This window comes from Lissotriton helveticus, chromosome 3_1, assembly GCF_964261635.1.
Source record: "Lissotriton helveticus chromosome 3_1, aLisHel1.1, whole genome shotgun sequence".
NCBI lineage: Eukaryota > Metazoa > Chordata > Amphibia > Caudata > Salamandridae > Lissotriton > Lissotriton helveticus.
This window is the reverse complement of record NC_136061.1, coordinates 232,537,911-232,558,374: the sequence shown is the minus strand read 5'-3', so window position 1 is coordinate 232,558,374 and position 20,464 is coordinate 232,537,911. Positions and strand designations below refer to the sequence as shown.

At 40.1% G+C, this 20,464-nt stretch overlaps 1 protein-coding gene across 2 annotated transcripts in view; it reads right to left on the bottom strand.

The window, feature by feature from the left end:
• The window catches only part of ATP2A3 (ATPase sarcoplasmic/endoplasmic reticulum Ca2+ transporting 3), a 471,091-nt gene that overhangs the window by 8,541 nt on the left and 442,086 nt on the right, over nucleotides 1–20,464 (bottom strand). For both annotated transcript variants that reach the window (XM_078679687.1, XM_078679686.1), the window contains exons 15-20: nucleotides 19,268–19,488; nucleotides 12,783–12,985; nucleotides 9,899–9,984; nucleotides 7,077–7,210; nucleotides 5,062–5,179; nucleotides 4,710–4,827 (exon numbers count right to left, since the gene is read on the bottom strand). In XM_078679687.1, the coding sequence (XP_078535813.1) occupies nucleotides 4,710–4,827; nucleotides 5,062–5,179; nucleotides 7,077–7,210; nucleotides 9,899–9,984; nucleotides 12,783–12,985; nucleotides 19,268–19,488 (880 nt within the window). The remainder of the gene's footprint in view (nucleotides 1–4,709; nucleotides 4,828–5,061; nucleotides 5,180–7,076; nucleotides 7,211–9,898; nucleotides 9,985–12,782; nucleotides 12,986–19,267; nucleotides 19,489–20,464) is intronic.

Sequence of the window (20,464 nt, the reverse complement as noted above, 5' to 3'; positions counted from 1 at the left end):
CCGGGTTCCTGGTCAGGACTGGCTCCAGACATGGATACTTTGTCAAGGAGAGCTGGGGTCTTGTTATTGAGGGCCGTGTAAGCGATAAAGCTGGTCTTTAAGATGATCTGTGCTGGAAGGAGGAGCCACTGTAACTTTTTAACACTTATGGGATGCCGTCAAATTTCTTTGAGTTTTAATAAACTATGTCTCTATGTTTTGAGGGGTGCAAGAGTCTGCTGAGCACGGTATTTACTCTGTACAGATGGGAAAGGACTGAGGCTTGCACAGTTGTACTGATGTCATCTGCAGGGAAAAACAGCTTCATTTGCTTCAAGAAGACGGATAGGAACCATGCTTAATTAGGTATCCCTGTGATGTTTTGCTTGAATGAGAGTGTGTGCTTATGGTGTATACCAGAGAATTTGCATGGTCTGGCAGCTCTAGGCTGAGGCCTGGTGTTTTTAAAAAGGAGAGCCAAGCTTGAATCTGGGGTTATTTGGTGCTGTGTTGGGAAGGACGTTAGTTGGTCTAAATGGGTTGAGACTGCAGTTGAGTCTCTGCAGGTCCTTGGGTGAGGATATTTTAAGGTAGAGTTGTGTACAATCTAGATATTGAGGGAGCAGAATGCTGCTTTGTGCAAGAATTGATCTGATAGTCTCCATGCGGTGGTAAAGCTGATGGTATGGAGGATTGAGCCATGAGATACTCTGCATGAGACAGGGAGCATCTGTGGGACTGTGGAACATAGTAGGACAAGCTGGACCCAGTTCATGAGTTAACATGCCAACCGTTTCACTATGGTTCCTGGAAATGCCATGCATAATTTCAGGGTATTGATCAGAGTTACATGATCTTCTGGGTCAAAGGCTGCAGAGAGGTCATGAAGGGATAGAAGGCAGGGGTAGTTCCTGTCATTGAGGAGCACTTGACTACTTGTCATGCAGCTCTCTCAGTGCTGCAGAATAGTCCAACGCCTGATTTATAGTCATGTAAAAGAGTATTCTTCCTGATGTAGCAGGATGGTGACTGCTTTCCTATTGTTTTTATCTCCGAATGGAAGGTTACAACAGTGGTTTTTTATGAGACCTATTGGGTGTAGGGTTGGGATTCAGTAGGAGAAGGAATGGGCTTGCCTTAAGGGAATTTAGGAATGATCCTTGGCTTACTGAGGGATCAGAAATGCAGAGAAAGTGTGTGAGGGCTTCTCCTTAAAGAGAGTATATGATGGAAGAAATAAGGTGGTTGTCTTTATAGTAGCTTGCCTTGAGACATTAGAATGTTAGAGAAATCCATGTAAGAGGAGGGACGTCTATTTGCTAGTGAGGTAATGGGAGATGGGTGGGAGTGAGTGGGTCACGGAAGAGATAACGTTGATGGATCTGATTTTGTTGATCTTCTCAGTAAAGAGAAGGTTAATGGTGTTGCATTTGTCCGGTGAAGCAGGGACTGTGGGTTCTGAAAGAGGATTGGTCCAGTGTTTGACAGCCTTGAACATAGAATATTAGTTGCACCTTGGTTGGGAAATGGTGAAACAAGCAGAGCAAATGAGTTGTGTGTTTTGACTAGAGATATGTTTATGGCAACATGAGTAGCAAAAGCCTGTTTCCCTGTTAGATAGGTAGAAGCCGCAAACAAGCCTCACTCTCACTAGAATATGGAACATACCCAGCACAATATTTATGTGGTCCCGCTTGCTATCAACATCTGCAGCGATCTAAAGATCACATGTTTGAATCCTGGCAGTGCAGAGTCAGCCTTTCATCTTTCCAAGGTTTCTAAATTGAGTGCTATTAACTTGAGTAATAGTTACATCTGATATACACAGTGCTTAGAAACAGTAGAACTTTGTTACTAAGCAGTATATGAGAGGCGGGATATCTTTGTAATAACACGCAGCTCTATGCCTACAGTGCAGCTGGGCTACAGACAAGTTTGAATTAATCTATTATATGCAATTGAGTAATGTTCTTGAACAACCCTCGATCGTGCAGCCAGTAGTAATAACTGTGGATCTCAGAATACAGAAGAAAATGCCCTTCCAGTGAATTGGTAGAACCTTCTTCTACATGCTTGATGCATTGATGCATTTATTGAGGATAAAAAGGGCCATTAATGACTAATTTCCAGGGTGCCAGTTTGGGAAAGAGTCATACTAAAAGTGTGTAAACTGAGGTGTTTATGAGGATCATCCAACCAGCCATTTAAAACAACCCCTCCATTAGGATCCATCTGTTCGGAACTGGAAATATGATGACCCCGTTTAAAATCTGGATATGACAAATGAAGGGAGAGTACGGACAAAGGCACTCTGGAGAACAACGTCATAGATGCGTGGAGCCTTGTCAAGTTGCAAGACCTTCGGAAAATGTCTCAAGACTTAAACTCAGAATTGGACCCAAGTTGTTGTTCGGTAGATTCTTTAAGAATTTTCTTTCATCTTTGGTTTCCTACAAGCACCATCACTCATTCACTAGCATGGCCAGATGTGTAAGAAAGTACTGTAAGAAATGACTGTCTGCACTTTTGCTTAAACTGGATCTAAATGCACACAGTATTAAAAAGGGAAGGCCTTACCTTGCCCTTAACTAGAGATTAATGAGCTTTTCCACACTGCAGCCATCGCTCTTCACTCGGTGATATACACTTCTTTATCATCTAACCTCACCTAAGCATGGATATACACTTTTGCTGGCTCTATGTTTACAGTATTCATCATCCAGTCAGGCGCCCGTTTCTTGGCGCGGTTATGTTAGGTTGCAGGACAAGTCTTTGCCCACTCACCCATTGTAAATAAGCTTCACAATAGAGTTTACATTCAGATTAGAAAGTTGAGCTTTTACTTATGGTTTCTCACTTCATAAAACATTTTAACATGTGGTAGTGGGATGGCATAAAGCAAAGGTGGCCTCTGAAAATATGTGAAATAAATAAAGTCGAAATACTTTGTTAAAATAGGCAATATGCCAGAAAGTATTGCTTTCTTGACAAGAATATGCCCCTCATCATTTCCTAAAATGTTTGCTTTTAGAAACAGAAAATATCCTCCCTACTTCCCAGGGCCACAGGTTATAGCATAAGCCCTGGAAGCTAGTCTGAAGCATTTGCTGTCTATGTGGGTAGTGCAAAGTGATGTAGGATGCCTACAGGTGGGTCCCATTGTGACTGTGCAACAGAGACTCATCAAGCTGAACCTCACTGATGAGAAGAAGCAAGGCCATACTCCATCCGAGGTAGCTTGTGCTTATGTTTAGAAGGGAACTAACAGTGCATGCTGAACTGTTCCTACCAGAACAGAACCAGAGCTGGTTTGCATGTGATTGGTTCTCTGCAACACTGAAGATGAGCTGAAAGTAGATTACATGTCTTGCACTCAGAGTAATTGCTAGTGGTTTAGATTGATTTAGACATTTGTAGCCATCACTTTCTTTTTGCTGTCCAAGGATCAGGAGGGAACACTGCCCTCTCACTCAATCTCCCCTTGAGCAGTTTTGAAACTGTAGGCCAGTGGCATAGCAAAACTTGAGGGCCCACCCTTTCAAAGTCAATAGAGGGCCCGCCCTCACTCAGGAGCACTCAGGCCAAGGTACTGTGCTGAGGGGGTCCACCCCCCCCACACGGTGTGGGCTGCTGGGGCTTTCGTTATGTCACTGCTGCAAGGGTAACTATGACAGTATTAGGAAATGTCTGTTGCACTCTACTTACTGTCTCTTTGATTCAGCGCCACTTCAGTGGCTGCTGCTCCGCTAAGGCGGAAGAGAGTCATTTCACTGCTTTTCACAGTGTAAAAAGAGGAAAAATAAGATGATAATACCTTGGTGTTATCATTTTATTTGTTCCCATAGCAGCGTCTTGTAGTAGCGGGCAGATATGCTCTGCTCTCAGAGCAGGTGGGAGAAGTGGCGGGCACTCTGTGACTGCGCAATTACTGACCAGCCAAATAGTCATGCGCACTCTGCATGTTCTCCACCCAGACTGCATTACACCCTTGGTGGAGAACACGTCCAGGCTCCCATTCCCTGACAAAGCGCCCAACTATGGCGCTCAGATCAATCACATTGCTCCATTGCAGCATTGTGATTGGCTATGGGGAGCCCGGGTGCTTCCTGTTTGCACAGAAGAAGCCAGAAAGAGGACGGAGGAGAGGGGACAGCTGGCTGGCAGGAAAGTGCATTTTTTTTAACTGCAGCTTCCTGGGAGCAGCCGCCACTGCACCAGTACTTACCGTAAAGCAGGTTGAATATAACAGTGGCCACATGTTTTCTAATTTAAGAGACAAGTAAGATTAGTTACAGTGGTGGTGTTTTTCAAAGGTAGGCAATATTGCACAATACTTTGACATCTGAAGAGTGCTCTAATTCTGATTTGGACTATAAACTCATATCCCAGTATGCAATACTACTAGGCTATTTCGGCTGTGAGCGCAAGAACGTCTTTTTCAGAAAGCAGAATGGATGTTTTCAAGTGATTCCACTGGGTGATGATTTTTGTTGCCATTAATAAAACTAGAGGCACTTAATTTACCAGAATATATTTTCTGAATAAGTATTATATGATTGCAGCATGTGGAGAGTGCAGTCCCGCCATTGGAAGCTTGCAAACGTGACCAGAGCTTGAACATAAGCATTCCATCATCAATAGCAGTGAGTGAAGGTGCCTCCACAGCAAGAAAAGCAATAAGCCTTTAAGTTAGCTGAAAAGAAGGCAAAATATCCTGCAGGCAAATTTACCCTCTAGATGGTGCCGAGAGAGGTACTTGAGTCCTTCGTCGAGCAGGATGACCGGGAAGGAAATCTTCATAACTACCACCCACTGGTTCCAGTTCAGTGGTGTGACCTGGAAAATCAACTGCAGACAGAAAGACAAGGTTCTAATCACTGAAAGTGGAGACAAACTAAATCATGTTCTTATCAACCAGCAACCCGACAACATCTGCAAACGGTTGGCGACCGACAACACGAGACACAGGAGCCAAAGAACACACCAGAGACTTCAATATTGACCTTACATATCATTCTTTCCTACATTTGGCATTTTAATTCCACTAAAACACCCATAAGAAATCCAACCATCATCACTTACAGGCATTGGCTCCACATAGATGATTAAAAAGTGCAGGGCCATGGACATGACGATGGCACCCAGCAGCCAGAAGTTGAGCCATGGGGGCATCCGTAGCAAGGACTGGTTCTCTGACACACTGCAAGGATGGAACAGTGGCATTAGTAACAAACCAAAAAAATAGGAAAATCACACCTGTTTGTGTATTGAATTTTCAAAGTCCAGCTAAGAGCAGGGTACACACTACAATGTAGGGGGATCTTTTTGTACTGTGATTCACTGAACTAGTGCACAAAGCTCTTTGAAAGAAAGTGATTCTCCTTTTCTTACAAACCACTATTTATGCCTTTAACTTTGTTAAAAATGACATTTAATTAGCAACATGTTGTACATAAACATGTACAAGGCAGCTAAGGAATACCAGCCTGTTCTGGTTGGAATAATTTCAAGTCATTTCATAATGTCAGCGCTACAGGCAGCGATGGACAGGGAAAGACGATACAAAATAAATGTCTATGCTCCTGAAAGTAAAACAGGCCTCAGTCCCTTCTAAACGTTGGTCAAATAGGGGCTGAGAGAAATAGGGCTGGAGAATGTTCAACTACAATCGTGGGTCAAACATTGAAAGAAAGTTTTTAATTCAGATACATGTTTCACTTTATTACATAGCAGATTAGATATCAGACGTAGAACATGTTAGACTGACCGATTTAAAAGTTAAACACTCACAATATATATGGTCCCATTTAGAACTATTGCATGCAAATGTGGTGCAGCTATCCTGAAAACCTGGTGTGATTCTGACGCTCGAGATCCAGTGCTAGTTGTGCTGAATATTTAGCATGAAGATCAAGAATTGCTATACACTATTCCTTACAATTTTACAAAACTCCAACAACCCTAGTGCCAAAAAAACTAATGCCATTGGCTAAACCTGGCATGTCCATGTGTGTAAAATATGTTCACATGTTTACAGGACATATTAGAAATCTAGATTTAACGATTTTACAAAGCCCAGGCTTCCTTTTCGTAAAGAGCCCACAACTAGCTAGTATCAGAACCAGGGGTTCACCACATGTTACCCATTTATTTTTCCAGATTTGTGCTTTATTCTAAATCAAAACCATAGCTTGATAAACATCTTACAATTTACATCACCGTTAAATAGAGTGGTCTTCAGACCACCAAGAGAATAGGATAGTTCCAAACTTCCTGGATATCATCTGGGAAGTACTAGCTTTGTAATTCTATATTTAACTTATAGTTTTCAATTTTAGGTATGGCCTAAAGACAGCTATATCTGTCTTGTCAGGCTTGTGCAGTAAAAAAAATATACATAGAAAATCTATACATATACATAGAAGGACTTGGGTCATTCTATTTGCTTATCAGTCACATTTTGCTTCCTGCCATCATAGCACAAAGCATTAAAAAATGAATCAACCCACTTTAGCCTGAGGCTCTCTTGCACTGTGAGTACATTTAACTCACCACATATGCAAATCTGCCCGGAAAATGCACTTACTGCTAGGGTGGTGGGAAACTATTTTACATTGCCAATGATTTTGCCCCTTCATTCGTTATCCTTTAACTTCTTGTTTAAGGTATCCTTGTGTGTTTAAGCTATGTCTTTAAGTAACATTAATTCAAAACTAATAGTAACGTTTCATTGCACCAATTAAACAATAGGATACCCTCTGATGTGCAATCAAAATTCTGAAAAAAACGTTCCTATAGCAGCTCTAAGTTCACCTGCCTGGTAGGAAGCATTCATACACTTCAAATAAAATTATATGCAATGGTTATTGTTTAAATGTAAAAGTTTGTTGCAAGCATGTGTTTGTCATTTTTAGGAGGCTTGATGTTTTAATTTTTTTTCATTTTTGTGGTATATCTTCTAGTGAAAATTAAAAATGGTGAATCCTCACATACGCTTGTTACGGTCAGGCCAATTGGCTTTCCCCATGGTGGCAAACAAGCACAGTCTATGAACAGGTTAGTTTACAGCATTCAGCAATCCCAGCATAAGTGTGTACCTGTTGAGAGCATTGCACATCTCAATGGTCACCAGCACGGAGAGAGCCATTGTGGTTGGATACCGGGATTCAAAGATTTCACAGTCGATTCCTTCAAAGAGGGGGTTGTCAGCGGTGCATTTCATGAAGTGTCTCTATTGACAAAACCACAATTGTAACGATGAGCAGGTTTGTAACAAAATAAATAACAAAAGGAAAAGGAGGTGGGGAGATTCAGAAACAGTTGACGGGCACACATATTCGCATTTAACAATGGTAGTACATTTTGTGATACTGAAAATACTTTCCTAAAAAGTTTTACACTTCAACATCAACTTGTAATAATGGTTATGCGTAAAAACTACATGGGTTATGATCTAAAGATACATGGTGCAGATGGCCATTCAGTAGGCGGCCTCCAGGAACAACTTTAACTTGCTGCTAACATTTAATAACATCAAATTGCAAAGGGTATAATTTTCAGAAGCCTAAATTGTTTCAAAGTTATCTATAACTCAGAAGCGGGTCAAATAACAGTAGAATGTGCAATGCAAATAACATTGCCTCTGTGCCTTTAATTGTATGTGGTGCCTTTGCCTAGAGAAAACATGTTTTGGATCTGGATATATGTTGGCCTAAACTTAAAATAATTCCACTTTCCGAGAGAAAATGTGTAGTTAACCAAGGAAAATTGGCATGACTCGGTCCAAGAAATCTCCCCAGTCCTGTATATTGAAATGAACATTGCATGACCTTTTATTTTGGGTGTGCATGGTTGCCATGCAGCTGACCAACAACTGTGTGGAGTTTAATGAAAGCTTGACAACTTCACTGAGCACAAAACTGCCAAAGTTATTACAATACACAATTGAGGGGAAAGGAGCCATGCACAGTAGTGGGACTTTACGCACTGTAATGCAAGGCCAAGAGCAGCAGTGCTCAACTTCTTTTGGTAGGTTTCTCTCCTATATTTTTAGATCCCTAAGGAACACATAATGGGGTCTAGACTTTTCAAGACTCCCGGTATCGGGCATGTCCTACAGGGCGACCCCACAGTCCCCTTAGAATGAGGAATGAAGAAGTTCACGCAACACCGCTAACAAATCCCTGCAGCAGAACGTCCCATCCTGTTAGATGGATATCAAGTCATAGTGAATTGACTAAATGTATCTACTACCTGGGCTTGGGGTCAAGTCTTTATGAAGAATTGTTCATGAAAAAATACAGGTAGAATCCACAATGAAGAAAATGTAAATGTTGTTTCCAGAAGCAAAATATTTTTCCTTGTGGAGAAACACCTCTGCTTAAAAATCCCCACGAAATTTGGGTTTGTTTTTTCCTGACCCTGGAAAGGAATTTATATCAGCCTTGGCACAAGTTGTTTTACCTGCATTCTGGAAATTTCAGACAACCTGCAGCAAGTTTATAAAAACAAGGCATACAAGTTGGATAATTGTCACTAATTTTGCACTCTGTTACATCCCTCTTCGTACACTGGTTCTACATTTACACTGGTAAAAAATCCACACTACTGGCTGATTTACCATCGTGCAAAGAACACCTTTTTAATTTGGGCCTCGCAGAATATTAGTTTAAGGTTATTTTTTAACAACAATAGCCATTGTCACTGAAAAATATTATCAGTAAAAATGGATACTGGCACAGACATTAAGGTTAAAAAAAACAGCAAAGGGTAGGGATAGTGTTAAGGTAAATGTGTGGCTATTATTTAGGATTGGGATTACAGATAATTCCCAAATTTGGGATACATTTAGAGTTCATTGAGTTGGGATGGTAAGAAAAACATTTTCTCCATAACGTTACTCATTACAGAAATGCTAGAATTGCATTTCTCATAATGTTCATCTTTGCAAACTCTACAAAATGATCCCTTCATGATGTTATTTCTTCATCATGAAAGTATTATTCATTTCATCGTAGTGTCGGCATCCACTCCCATACCTCAAGGTAACCATCTGCACCCCAACCGCTCTCGTTGCTTAAATTGATTCAACAGTGCAGTCATCGAAAGGAGGCCTCTAGTATTTAACTGTTGTTCTACATTACTATGTCTGAGCATCAGGGAACTCTGTTTCAATAAGTATGGGATAAAATACATTCTGCCATCTACCATAATATGTTAAAAGTCAAAGAAGACTGCATGAACATATCAAGGAGTAGAGCCAAATGTCAAATTACCTTTTTTGGTCTCCTAACAGGAACAGTCTTGATATATCTTTTTTTACACGAGATAGGGGTTTGTTTGCTCATTCCCCTCACATCTACACTCAGCATCATGATGGTCATGACGACCTCTGGGGAAAGATGTCTTCTGGGTTTAGCTACGCAGAATACATATGAAAAACTCATGCTGAAGCTTAACAAATCAATTGGCAACATGATAACTGCGACCAGAAAATAATTGAAGAGGTATAACATATGTCCTTTAAAATGTCAATGGAATGTTCTAAAATGTGAGCTAACAAATAACATTTCTGATCTCTTGGCCTGCATTTCAGCATTGCAAGCGGTCATTACCAATGAAAGGTCAAAGGAAGTTCATATGAGAAGGAGGCCAATATAGCCCTCTATAAATACCTGCTTAGGTGGCAGTTACTGCTGTCCTAGGCAAGGCCGACAATAAATGATGCCAGTGCTGGTACACTGTACCGTTTCAGAAACTAATATTTCAGTTGGGCAATACGATTCCCAGCAACAACCTGAACCGATGCAATTTTTCCAATGGCTGATTCAACAATAAATATTCTCTCCTATACAGGCAGGTAAAATTAAGCAACAGCAAAAAAGTCAAGTCTCAGATATGGGAAATGTTTTCCACTTACCAGTTGGTAGAAGGTGACCTCTGGCCCTTCCTCATCATACAAGAACCACCAAGTCGCAGCACTCACTGTCGCAAGTCCAACATAAACTGAGAGGAAGAGTAAAGGCTGTAATCATGCACACATCACCAGAACTGGAGAGAATTCTACCCCATGAAAACTTCTAAGTATTACCCAAAGGCAAGTTATGGCCATCTAGGTACATGTAGCCTGAACGTTTTTCTACGCTCAACAAAAAACATCCATAGAGGCTCTTATGTAATGTAGGACATCATAGACTATAATAACTGGTCAATTCTTTTTTTGATTCTTTCTCCCTGTTTCCTCTGTGTTTACAGTGATTACTAGTAAATATATCATTACTGTAGCTTTGCTCTTTGATTGCCCAGCTGATTTACTGGTGATAATTCCAGAGGATGAAACATAGAGGTACCTCACAGGGGATTTAAGGTTCTAAGCTCTGGAATTCCCTTAACCCCAAACTCAGAGATTAAACTAACTACATGAAGGTTAGGAAACGACTGAAAACTGAAGATTGCAAGCGTGGCTTCAACTGGTCCTAACATAGGACATTGAGAATATTGGACTCACCGCCCATGAGAGCTAATTTGGCTATTAAAAAATTCATTGATGAGCAAAACTCTAATTCCCCTTTCTATCACTGCTCCAAAGTTACTGAAACAGCCAAGTGGCACTGTACAAAACTCCTTCATAAATAACTACATATGACCATGGGTTGAATGATTGATCACGTGAGCCAGAGTCTAAAATCTTTTCAGTACACAAACATGAACGGCTGAAAAAACTTTGTCCCCAGAGGTGAATTTGATGGTGATTAAAAGGCATGGCAAAGGGCAAGAAAAGCACCCATTTTTATAGGACATTATTTTCTATTTGAAGAAAAAATAGTACCCCTACATGTATGGTTAATGTCTACAGGTTAATGCAAGGGAAACAACGGCATTCAGATTTTCCAGGTGTCTGCCTCAGGGGCCTAGGGCTAAAATTAGGATCCAGAAATCTCTTATCACATGCCGCTCGCTATCTGAAGGAATTTCTGTCTCCCTTGAAACAACACCTATATTCTTTAATTTTTTTGACTACTTTTTGATTTGGTGATTCCCCATACCCCCAGAACCTTCCATTAGATATGTACTTGTACTTGGCCCACTTCAGTAGAAGGTGATAAATGATCACTCCGGGAGAACTTTAGCTTGCTTCTGAGTGGGTTTCCGGAAAGGGTGTTGTTAAATGAGCCCAACGAAGGCATTTATTACAGTGTCTAGTCACTTCTACTCTCCCAGTAAACTTCTCATATATGACATAGGCATGTTATAGTAGTTGACCGACTTCAGTCAACTTTATTGTACATGCTATGAATAGTTATAGTAAAGCAGCAAACAGAGAATCCCTGTGGTACTACTAATCAAACTGTTTTACTCTAGGGAACGCAATTCATACCTGACATTAATTGAGGAAGAAGGAATGGATCCAATCTAAGGCAGTTACAGATACCCTGGCCAGGCAATTTTCTTTTAGTCATATCATAGTAGTTCATACTAAAGAAAGGTCAAATTAGATAGGGCTGCTTGTTGATCCGCATTATGTGTGACAAGGACATTCTTACTCCAGCACTCCATCTGCTCTCCTAATACACCTGAAGAGCGTTCAATGATAACACAGTATACCACATGCCGATGTACGATGTGTTTCACAAAGCAATTGAGGTGGCTCTCTTGTGCAAGATCCTTGCCACTTGATGTTCCAAAGAGGCCTGCTTTCCCTATCAGGTTTTCATGTCGGGAGACCTACTCTATTCCTTCAACCTCACTCCGAATGCACTCTTTTAAACTCTGTATGTAGCTGGCTGTACGGCACAGAATAATAGGTGCATTGAATATATTGCACTATTCTCTCTTACTTGCTTTTGCTGCTGGAGAAGGCTTGATTTGATACAAGGTGAGCATATGGCTCATACATTACTCCTCAAGGCTAAGGTCCAGTTAACTGCAGCCCAGCCTCCTTGCCTAGTCTTCAGAGCAGTATTCACCAAGACCCACGGAGTGTGAGAATTGGGTCTACTTTGCAGTATCACATAGAATTTCCTGCAGCCAAGCCATGTCACCTGTCGCTGCTGGGATTCAGAATGTTGCTATTATTAACAGGCACATTCCGGATGCTGATATGCTCTCATACCAATTTTTGGACTCATGATTTCCAATGGTATTTTAATTAACATATTGGCCTCCGATAGGTTGTAATTTTCTTATTGCTTAAACCACATATCACTGTCACTTTCGAAATGATAATTTCTTATGACAAACATGAGGTGAAATGAGAGCTTCTTGTCTACTCAAAACAAGCTAACTTTCTTCAGCCCCCTTTGGTTAATCAAGATTGCCAATATTTTTCTATAATGTATAGATGCCAAGCTCATTGATACATGAAACCATACAACTTATCACAGGTATTATAAGCATATAGCCAAAGTAACTATGGGCTTTCCAAACAAACATTGTTCTTTGAGTATGTGTGATTTACTCTTGGTTTAATCCTGAATTTCCATGGTTAACTCACACATACTCAAGGAAGAGGAATTACTGTATCGCACCATGTAAAACAAATAACTACAGAAATAATCTCTCTTCTCTGTTGATCTGTAATCATTTGAGCAGATGCCTTGTGGATTTCTTTGCAAAGTGCACCCTACAAATGGTAAAAGTAAATGAAGTGATACTGAGTCTGCATCAATGAGAAATATTCATATCACGCTGAGTATTCCAATTACACACGTTGTAAGTCTGCATTTTCCCACATTTAATACCACAAATGTGCACCTTGTTGGATGTTTCCGAATGGTAAATGTACCTTACATAAGTGTACTCACTTCCAATGGCAAGGTAACGGAAGAAGAGCCAGCCACTGATGAGTGGCTCTCTTGGGTTACGTGGGAGCTTGTCCATGATGTCGAGGTCAGGAGGGTTGAACCCGAGGGCAGTCGCGGGCAGCCCATCTGTCACCAAGTTGACCCAGAGAAGCTGAACGGGGATCAGAGCTTCTGGAAGACCCAGGATAGCTGTCAGGAAAATGCTGGAAATTGGAAATGTGCATCACAGATTAGACCAAATGTGGACATGTATGACAGGTGTTTCTTATTTCATAAAACATTTCTACCTCCCAAAGACACTTGGTATGGTGAAAAAGTGTGTTCTAATTCTTTACACACGTTATAAAGAGGTGAGGCACATTTAAATACAGAAGGCAACATAAGAGGTAAACAGAATAAGGGAGCCATACTGTCAGAAAATGCTAATACTCAGAGAAGAAAAAACACACATCATACAATCCCTTCAGCATTTTTTTTTTGGTATATATTTTTTTCTCCTAGGAAGCTGAGAAGTGTGAACTTAGTGAGATGTTGATGGGGGAGTCTGCCTGGTGGAGACAGAGCTGCCTGGTCAAAGAAGGACCTAGCTGTGCAGCGCAAAGTAATTAACAATAGAATTAGTACAATGAAAATTGATCCGGGGGCTGAAACGTCCCATACTCTGTTACTAAGATCTAATATATGTAATGATGTCCGGGAATAGCTCTTACAACCTTGCAGTGGGAGTAGCAATGCTCAGTCAGAGGCTTTATAAATAGCTTGTTCACATTCCATGCAGTCTGGTGCCTCTATAGAAATGTGGCTGAGGCTCTGATGAATTGACAGGTGATAGGGGTTCTGCTCTGCTGCTTTGTCTTGATGATGGGATTTTGGAAGCAGGGCTCAAATAATGTGTGATGTGCATGATGCGTTTCATCACCAAAACCAAATTATTGTGCTAATTTTAAGATGAATTGTATGAGAGGCCTTAATATTTACAATACCACTAGTATATAATACAGTAGTGAGCAATGCAAGGTATCGACAACTTGTCATAGTTTAGAAGCAATGAGGAGCGAGCTTTCTTGCAGGCATGTCATATATTACCTTACTTTGATGAGCATCTGTGTGTCGGTGGGGCAGGAGTGCTAGTCTAGTCAGTCCAGAAAGTGTTTTCTTTGTATTGTAATATGCAGAATTGTATAATTAAATAGTACAGTTTGTCAGGTTTGTGAATGTTATATCCTCCATTACCCTCGGGTGTCTTTCTTATATTATTTGTTTTATCATTATTACTAATTGGCTTGCATCATTTTATGGTTTTCGGTGCCTTTTTTCTCTGATGCAACTATTATATGTAGTTTTATGATTAAGGCCAGATAAAAGCAGATTTTTATTTGCTGTATGATGATGTTTCACCGGTTACATTTTTAGAATACCATTACACGGAAGACAGCATCAACTGTAAGAAACCATATGTTGTCTTCTTGTTAGGAAGGGTCAGAACAATACTCTCAAGCAAAAATATCTTCCAAGGAAATAACTTTTTTTTCCATGGTGTCAAGGAATAAAGGGATAACAGTTTTATTGGGTCAAAATATTGTCTCTTGGATAGATCTTGAGAAGCAGCGAGGAACAGTGATAACTGTGTTCAATGTTTACACTCTGAATGATTAAAAAAAATATATATTCCGTGCTTTGGAAGAGAGACAGACTTTGGGGTGACTTTTTTTTTACATTTCTTTATTAACAGATCGCAAGTGCATGAATAACCTATAGTGGCCGTCCCAATCAATGTATAAACTTAAGCAGCAATACAGGGTAATATTATAGATCCGTTCAGTCCCATTCCAGGTGGAAGAAGTCAGCTTCAGCAATACAACATCTAAGGCAGCTTGCATTGACCCCTGGGAACATACAATTTACCCTTGGTGGGGAATATACACCCTGAACAGATAATAATATTGCATACATTTGAACCAATATTCTAGTTCAGCGACCGTTGCTCAGAGGGAATCCTATATCGTCCCCACATTTGACGCGTAATGATGACAAATACGCTTTAGCTTGTGGGAGTAATGATCTGTACAGGAGATTGTTCACTTTATCCCCACTATTCAAGGTATACAAGTACCTCAGACATGAGGTTCTAGTGTACCTATATTCCTCCTTTGCGTTTTAAATTTCCATCTGTGTTCTCATATTCTTCTGTAAGGTCTTGGAACACAGCCAAGTTGACCCTTATATACAAGTGCTCTACTGAGGTAAGACCGCTTACCCCCAATCCCTCATTCCAGTTCAATTTCCTAGATGGTTTGCTGCGTGTTCTCTGTAGCGTCCTGATTCATGCATAACATAGTAGATTGGTCAAGATGTTTCCATTTGCATTAGGGGACCACAGAGCGATCCTGTTGCTGGGGAACAGCCCACTGTGTCCAGTGAGGCAGCAAAGGGCCCGTACTCTGGCATTCCTCATAGAATCCGCTCTCTATCTCGCTGCCCACTTTGGCTATGCCAACAAATAATAAAGCTTCGAATCTTGAACAGCTAGACCTCCCTCATCTATAGGAAGTTGGAGCTTGGTCAAAGCTTTCCTGCATCTACCACTGTCCCAAATCAACCCCATAAGCATCCTGTACAGCTACCTGAATATCTCTTCATGAATCCATATGGGCAGAGCGGTAAAGAAATATAACTGTCTAGATAATAAAAACATTTTAGAGAGCGCTATTCTACCCATAACTGAAAGGCGGAGGGTCAATAAGAATTTGATTAACTCTTGAGGGACAATATTGCTGTCCATATAGTAATTACTCTTCAAAAGGCGCTCTTCAATTTGGCACACACATCCCTAAGTCGGTAATGGTATGCAGCTCAACAGGTCACCCAGGCCTGAAGGTCCCTCATCGTCAGCAGGTTCACGCGTTGGGTAACCCCAACTTACTTTTAATCCTGAGAGCCCAAAATAAGACCTGAGTGTTACAATTGCTCCTTTATGTCCTCTTTCTCCCCATTATTATAGAGGAGCCTGTTGTCAGCATAAAGTGAAAGGTAAAGAGTCTCTCCACCTACACAAACTCCCCGGCAACAATGTCCATGATAAATAGTAGAAGCCAAAGTCTCCACTGCAATAGCAAATAGAATCGGGGAGAGGGGCCAACCCTGTCTTGTACCTCTCCGAAAAGTGCAGATATCAGAAATGAGTCCTGCCCCCTGTTTTTAAAGGTGACTTTCTTTTGGATGACCTAATGGGGAGTGATTGAGTTACCGACTGTGGAGGCTGGAATCAAAATTACATTCCTACAAAACAACACCTCCCAGACCATGGATCGTACTTTTTAAGTGGATAGAGAGCTGAAAGAGTCTCTCTGCTTTTGTTCTCCTTTGGAACGATCCTTACTCTGATTAACTTGTTTGTGGAAATTCTAACGTTTCCCTAATCTTTATTAGAAATGTGAAACGCAACTGGTTATGTTGAGTAAATTCTCATGCGCCAGGTTGTTACCTTGTGTCAGGTATTTATCTTTGGCCAGTTTTTTATGATTACATTGTATGTTTTTTTTTTACATTTCAGAACAACAGTAACATACATACATATTTACAAGTGAAACAATGACATTTACATTGCATAATGTTGCATACAAAAATGCACTAAACAATGGTTGAAACAAAGAAAGACAGTACAATAAAGACTCTTTTAGCTCTCTATCAACGAAATAAGTACGATACATGGTCTGGGAGGTATTGTTTTGTAGTGATGTTCTTTTGGATGACAGCATGAATCGCCCCTCAATGAGATACCAAGATAAAAGGAAATTAGCCAAATATGACAGAATTGTGATACACTAAAGTATGTGTGTGTGTTACTCATTGTCTCGGAGTAGGATTATACCTTTCTGTAGAGACTATAATCTTGTTGGATACTGGTGTCTATTGGACAAGCTGGCACTTCAGTTCTCCCCTTCATGATTATATTTTTTAAAGGAATGAAAATGCATCTATTTTACAAGAAATTAAGGGGTCAATGAAGGACAAACCCACACTGTTGGGCCCCTTAAAAGTTAATATCAGAGTGTATGATTAGAACCCAAAACTGACAATTAAGATACAGCAAAAGTCTCTTCTGTAGAAGGATGCACAATATGCTCACTATGATTTGTCACTGAGGGTCTGCTCACTATGAGAGCTCAATGGGAAGGAGGGAGGGAAAAACTGGGAACTTGAATCAACAGCTGAATAGTCCAGCAGAAAACCAGTTTTGGGGGAAAAGGTAGGGTCTTTCAGATAAACAGATCTTAAAATATGCATTCCTCACAAAAAATTATTCTATTATAAATGACAACAGTGATTTTTTACATATGGATTTACAAAGTAGTATAAACAATTGTTTTAGACAGGGGACATGATGGCTGATATAGCTGAATATAGGTTTTTAAGAATATTTCTAATAGTTACACCAGTAATTTATTGATTGGTTTGTCATTCTACTAGGACTCCTTTGAAATGTTGTTTCCTATTAGGAAAGGTATTCAGTGACGTCCCTTTACATCAATTTCTCTTAAAATATGAGATTAAAGATTTATATATAGTGTCTGAATAGCGAGGTTGGAAACAATATCAGCATTCACAGATCAAACTCAAGACCAGAGAGTAGCTCCTACACTGCTAAGTTATATATGTCCTATGAATAGGGGGTCAAAAAATAATGTGGTACCAATTCCTGTGTCTCATGTGGCTAAGACTTGAAAGTAGTGTTTGTACAAAAGCGGTGGATAATAAATCTTAAATTCAGAAGCGAAGCCTCCATTCGGGAAACACCTGCTTTGAAACTTGAAAATAGAGTGTTATTTTGGAAAGCATAGACAAAGGTACATCATCTAAATTTGCTAAAATGATGGATAGGTGTGATCTTGGTACATTTTGTGTGTCTAATAACTTAAGCAGAAGATCAACCCAATAGAAAAGCCAGCCAGGTATTTTCTTCTTTGGTTCATGAGCTGTGTAAACTAGCTGTAGGCAGATTATATTTTCAGTAATGTGTCGATTGCCTCTGGGTAAAGTCAGTAATTGATTGGGAAAGGCTGACATGTATATAATCATATTGCATCAAGATTTAGGCGTCCATTAGGAGGATTTGTTACACGTAGAATATGCAGGTATTTTGCAGCATGGCAATAAAATCTTACCCTGTGATTAGAACAACAGATACGATTGAAGAGACTTCTGAATTTCAGTTTGACCACAGTGATTCCAATTGTTGATGTCCACAGGTTGCATTGATATTAGGGCCTATGCTATGGGGTTGCAGAAGAGTGATCACATTTTGAACTGAGTTGTTTGGTCAATCAGAATTTGCTGTAGGTACTTAGGTTAGGTTGTTTCTTCATGCTGTAAGCAAGGCCTATGTTTTTATTGCTGCACAGTAATGTGTCTCTAACAGGTTTTTGTAATTGTAAAGAAGCAGGTTCTGAAGATATATAGCTTTTGAAGCCTGATAGTAGAAGAAAGGGTTTTAGAATTAATAGCGCTTGCCAAATATAAAAAGGTTATGTGCCACAGACGCTAAAAGCCGGGGTCTGTGCAGGTAACAGGGGCGGGCGGTGGGGCCGGGTAAGGGGGGATTTCGAGGGACGATGCAGAGTGAAAATGTATGGTTTCATTATTCCTTAGCATCATCCCTCGAAATCTCCCCTTATCCGGCTCCACCGCCCCACCGCTGTTACCTGTACGGACCGAAGCTGGACGCAATTGTGGTTAAAGGTACAAAAGTGTGCAGATAGCTTTCAATGTCCTATAATTGTGATATTTTTGCATGTGTGTGAATGTTACTCCTTACCCTAAATTGTTATTGTGATTGAGATTCAACATTTGCGTAGTGTACAATGTGTTATGAATATGACACTGCAACAATTTTCGGTAATTCGGTGCTGACTGTGTGTTTTGTACTATAACAAAGTGAGGGCAAACCAAATGTCTTATTAAATTGGATGTAGTTAGCGCATGTGAGGTGTATATCATTAAATATGCTACACTGTTACTCTTGTGTTAAGGCACCTGTTTGGTAAGTGATAAGATATTTCTGGGAAGAAAAATACAGATACCATGAACCTTCACTAATTCATGCTGTTCACTTTTCTTACATTTCTCAAATTAAATTGAAGGCATGCTATACCAATCAGTATTTATTTCTAAATTGATTTTAAAAGAATCTGTTAAAACGTGTACTTTTAACATTACTGAAGCTTGAAACATGATGCTATCTTGTTTGTCAGCAGAGATAGTGATCTGTGGAGATGCACAAACAAACCTACTGCAACTCGTTAGAAAAGGCAATAAAGTATTATTGTGTAGCAATTACTCTACTGACCAATGTCTCAATGAGTGGCTGAGCAAGGCCTTTTATTTAGATTTGGAAGGAAAGAATACATTTTGCCTGTATAAATCAACATTGAGATATCACAATCTGCACTTTATAAAATGAGAATAGATTTTTCTGAAGTTCTTACCAAACGACTTCACCAACATTCGACGAGATGAGGTAGCGTATAAACTGTTTCATATTGTTATAGATTGCTCTGCCTTCCTCCACAGCAGACACAATGGTGGAGAAGTTGTCATCTGAAAGTACCATTTCAGCTGCAGATTTTGCCACAGCAGTGCCGGAGCCCATGGCTATACCGATCTCAGCCTTCTTCAGGGCAGGGGCATCATTGACACCATCGCCGGTCTAAAATAAACACATTTATTTAAAGCAATATTTCAGATCCCCTATTGTCTGCATAATAAAACATCCTGGGCATCCAATGGCACAGGAAAGTGCTATTCCTTTTAAGATGAGGTTAGTTCTAAAGTATAATGGAGAAGACGTCCTTTAGACGTTCATGGACAGACACCATCTCACCTGCTACAGCCTCTACATCATATTTAGAGATCACATCTATAAACTCAAACTCATCATCATCAAAATAACTTTATTTCGATTCATAATTTGAATTCATAAAAGTATACATATATTTAAAAAGTCCATTTAACATATTAAAAAAAGGAAACATAAAATTCATCTTGAACTCCACAGTGCATAATACATATTGGGATCAGGATACTTTTAAGGATAAACAAATTAACTATTTCAGCATTTCATAAAGTGCATATACAATTTCATTATCAAATTCACATAATAAGCTCAAATAAACTCAAACTCATTAATGCTTTCTGGGGCATGCTGTTGGCCAAAAGGGATACTGTGTGCTACTGGGGATGCAACAAATCACCTCCCCCCAGTAAATGAAAGGGAGGCATGGACTTCTGTGTTAAAGCAGAAGAAACTTCGGGAGAGGTTGTAGCCTTATGGCTAGAGCGGTCGATCTTGAAGTTGGGGAACTGGGCTCAAGTCTCTGCAACGACGCTCAACAAAATGTGATTTTGGGCAAATCACCTAATCTCCCCCTTTGCCTAACAAAAATGAATGTGGCCATCTGTAGCGAAACTGGTGCTCATGTAAAGCGCTCTGATCTCCCGATGTCTCTGGTCTAGTTCGCACCATATAAAACTAAAAAAAAAAACTGCCTGCAAAGGCTGTGAAAAGAAACATGAAAAGGTCATGGGTTCATGGTGGAAGCATCTCCAGGCGATGCTATATTTCATATATTATGTAAATTACGGACTATGAGAGTGTGTAATAATATAAACAAGCTGGGCCATGA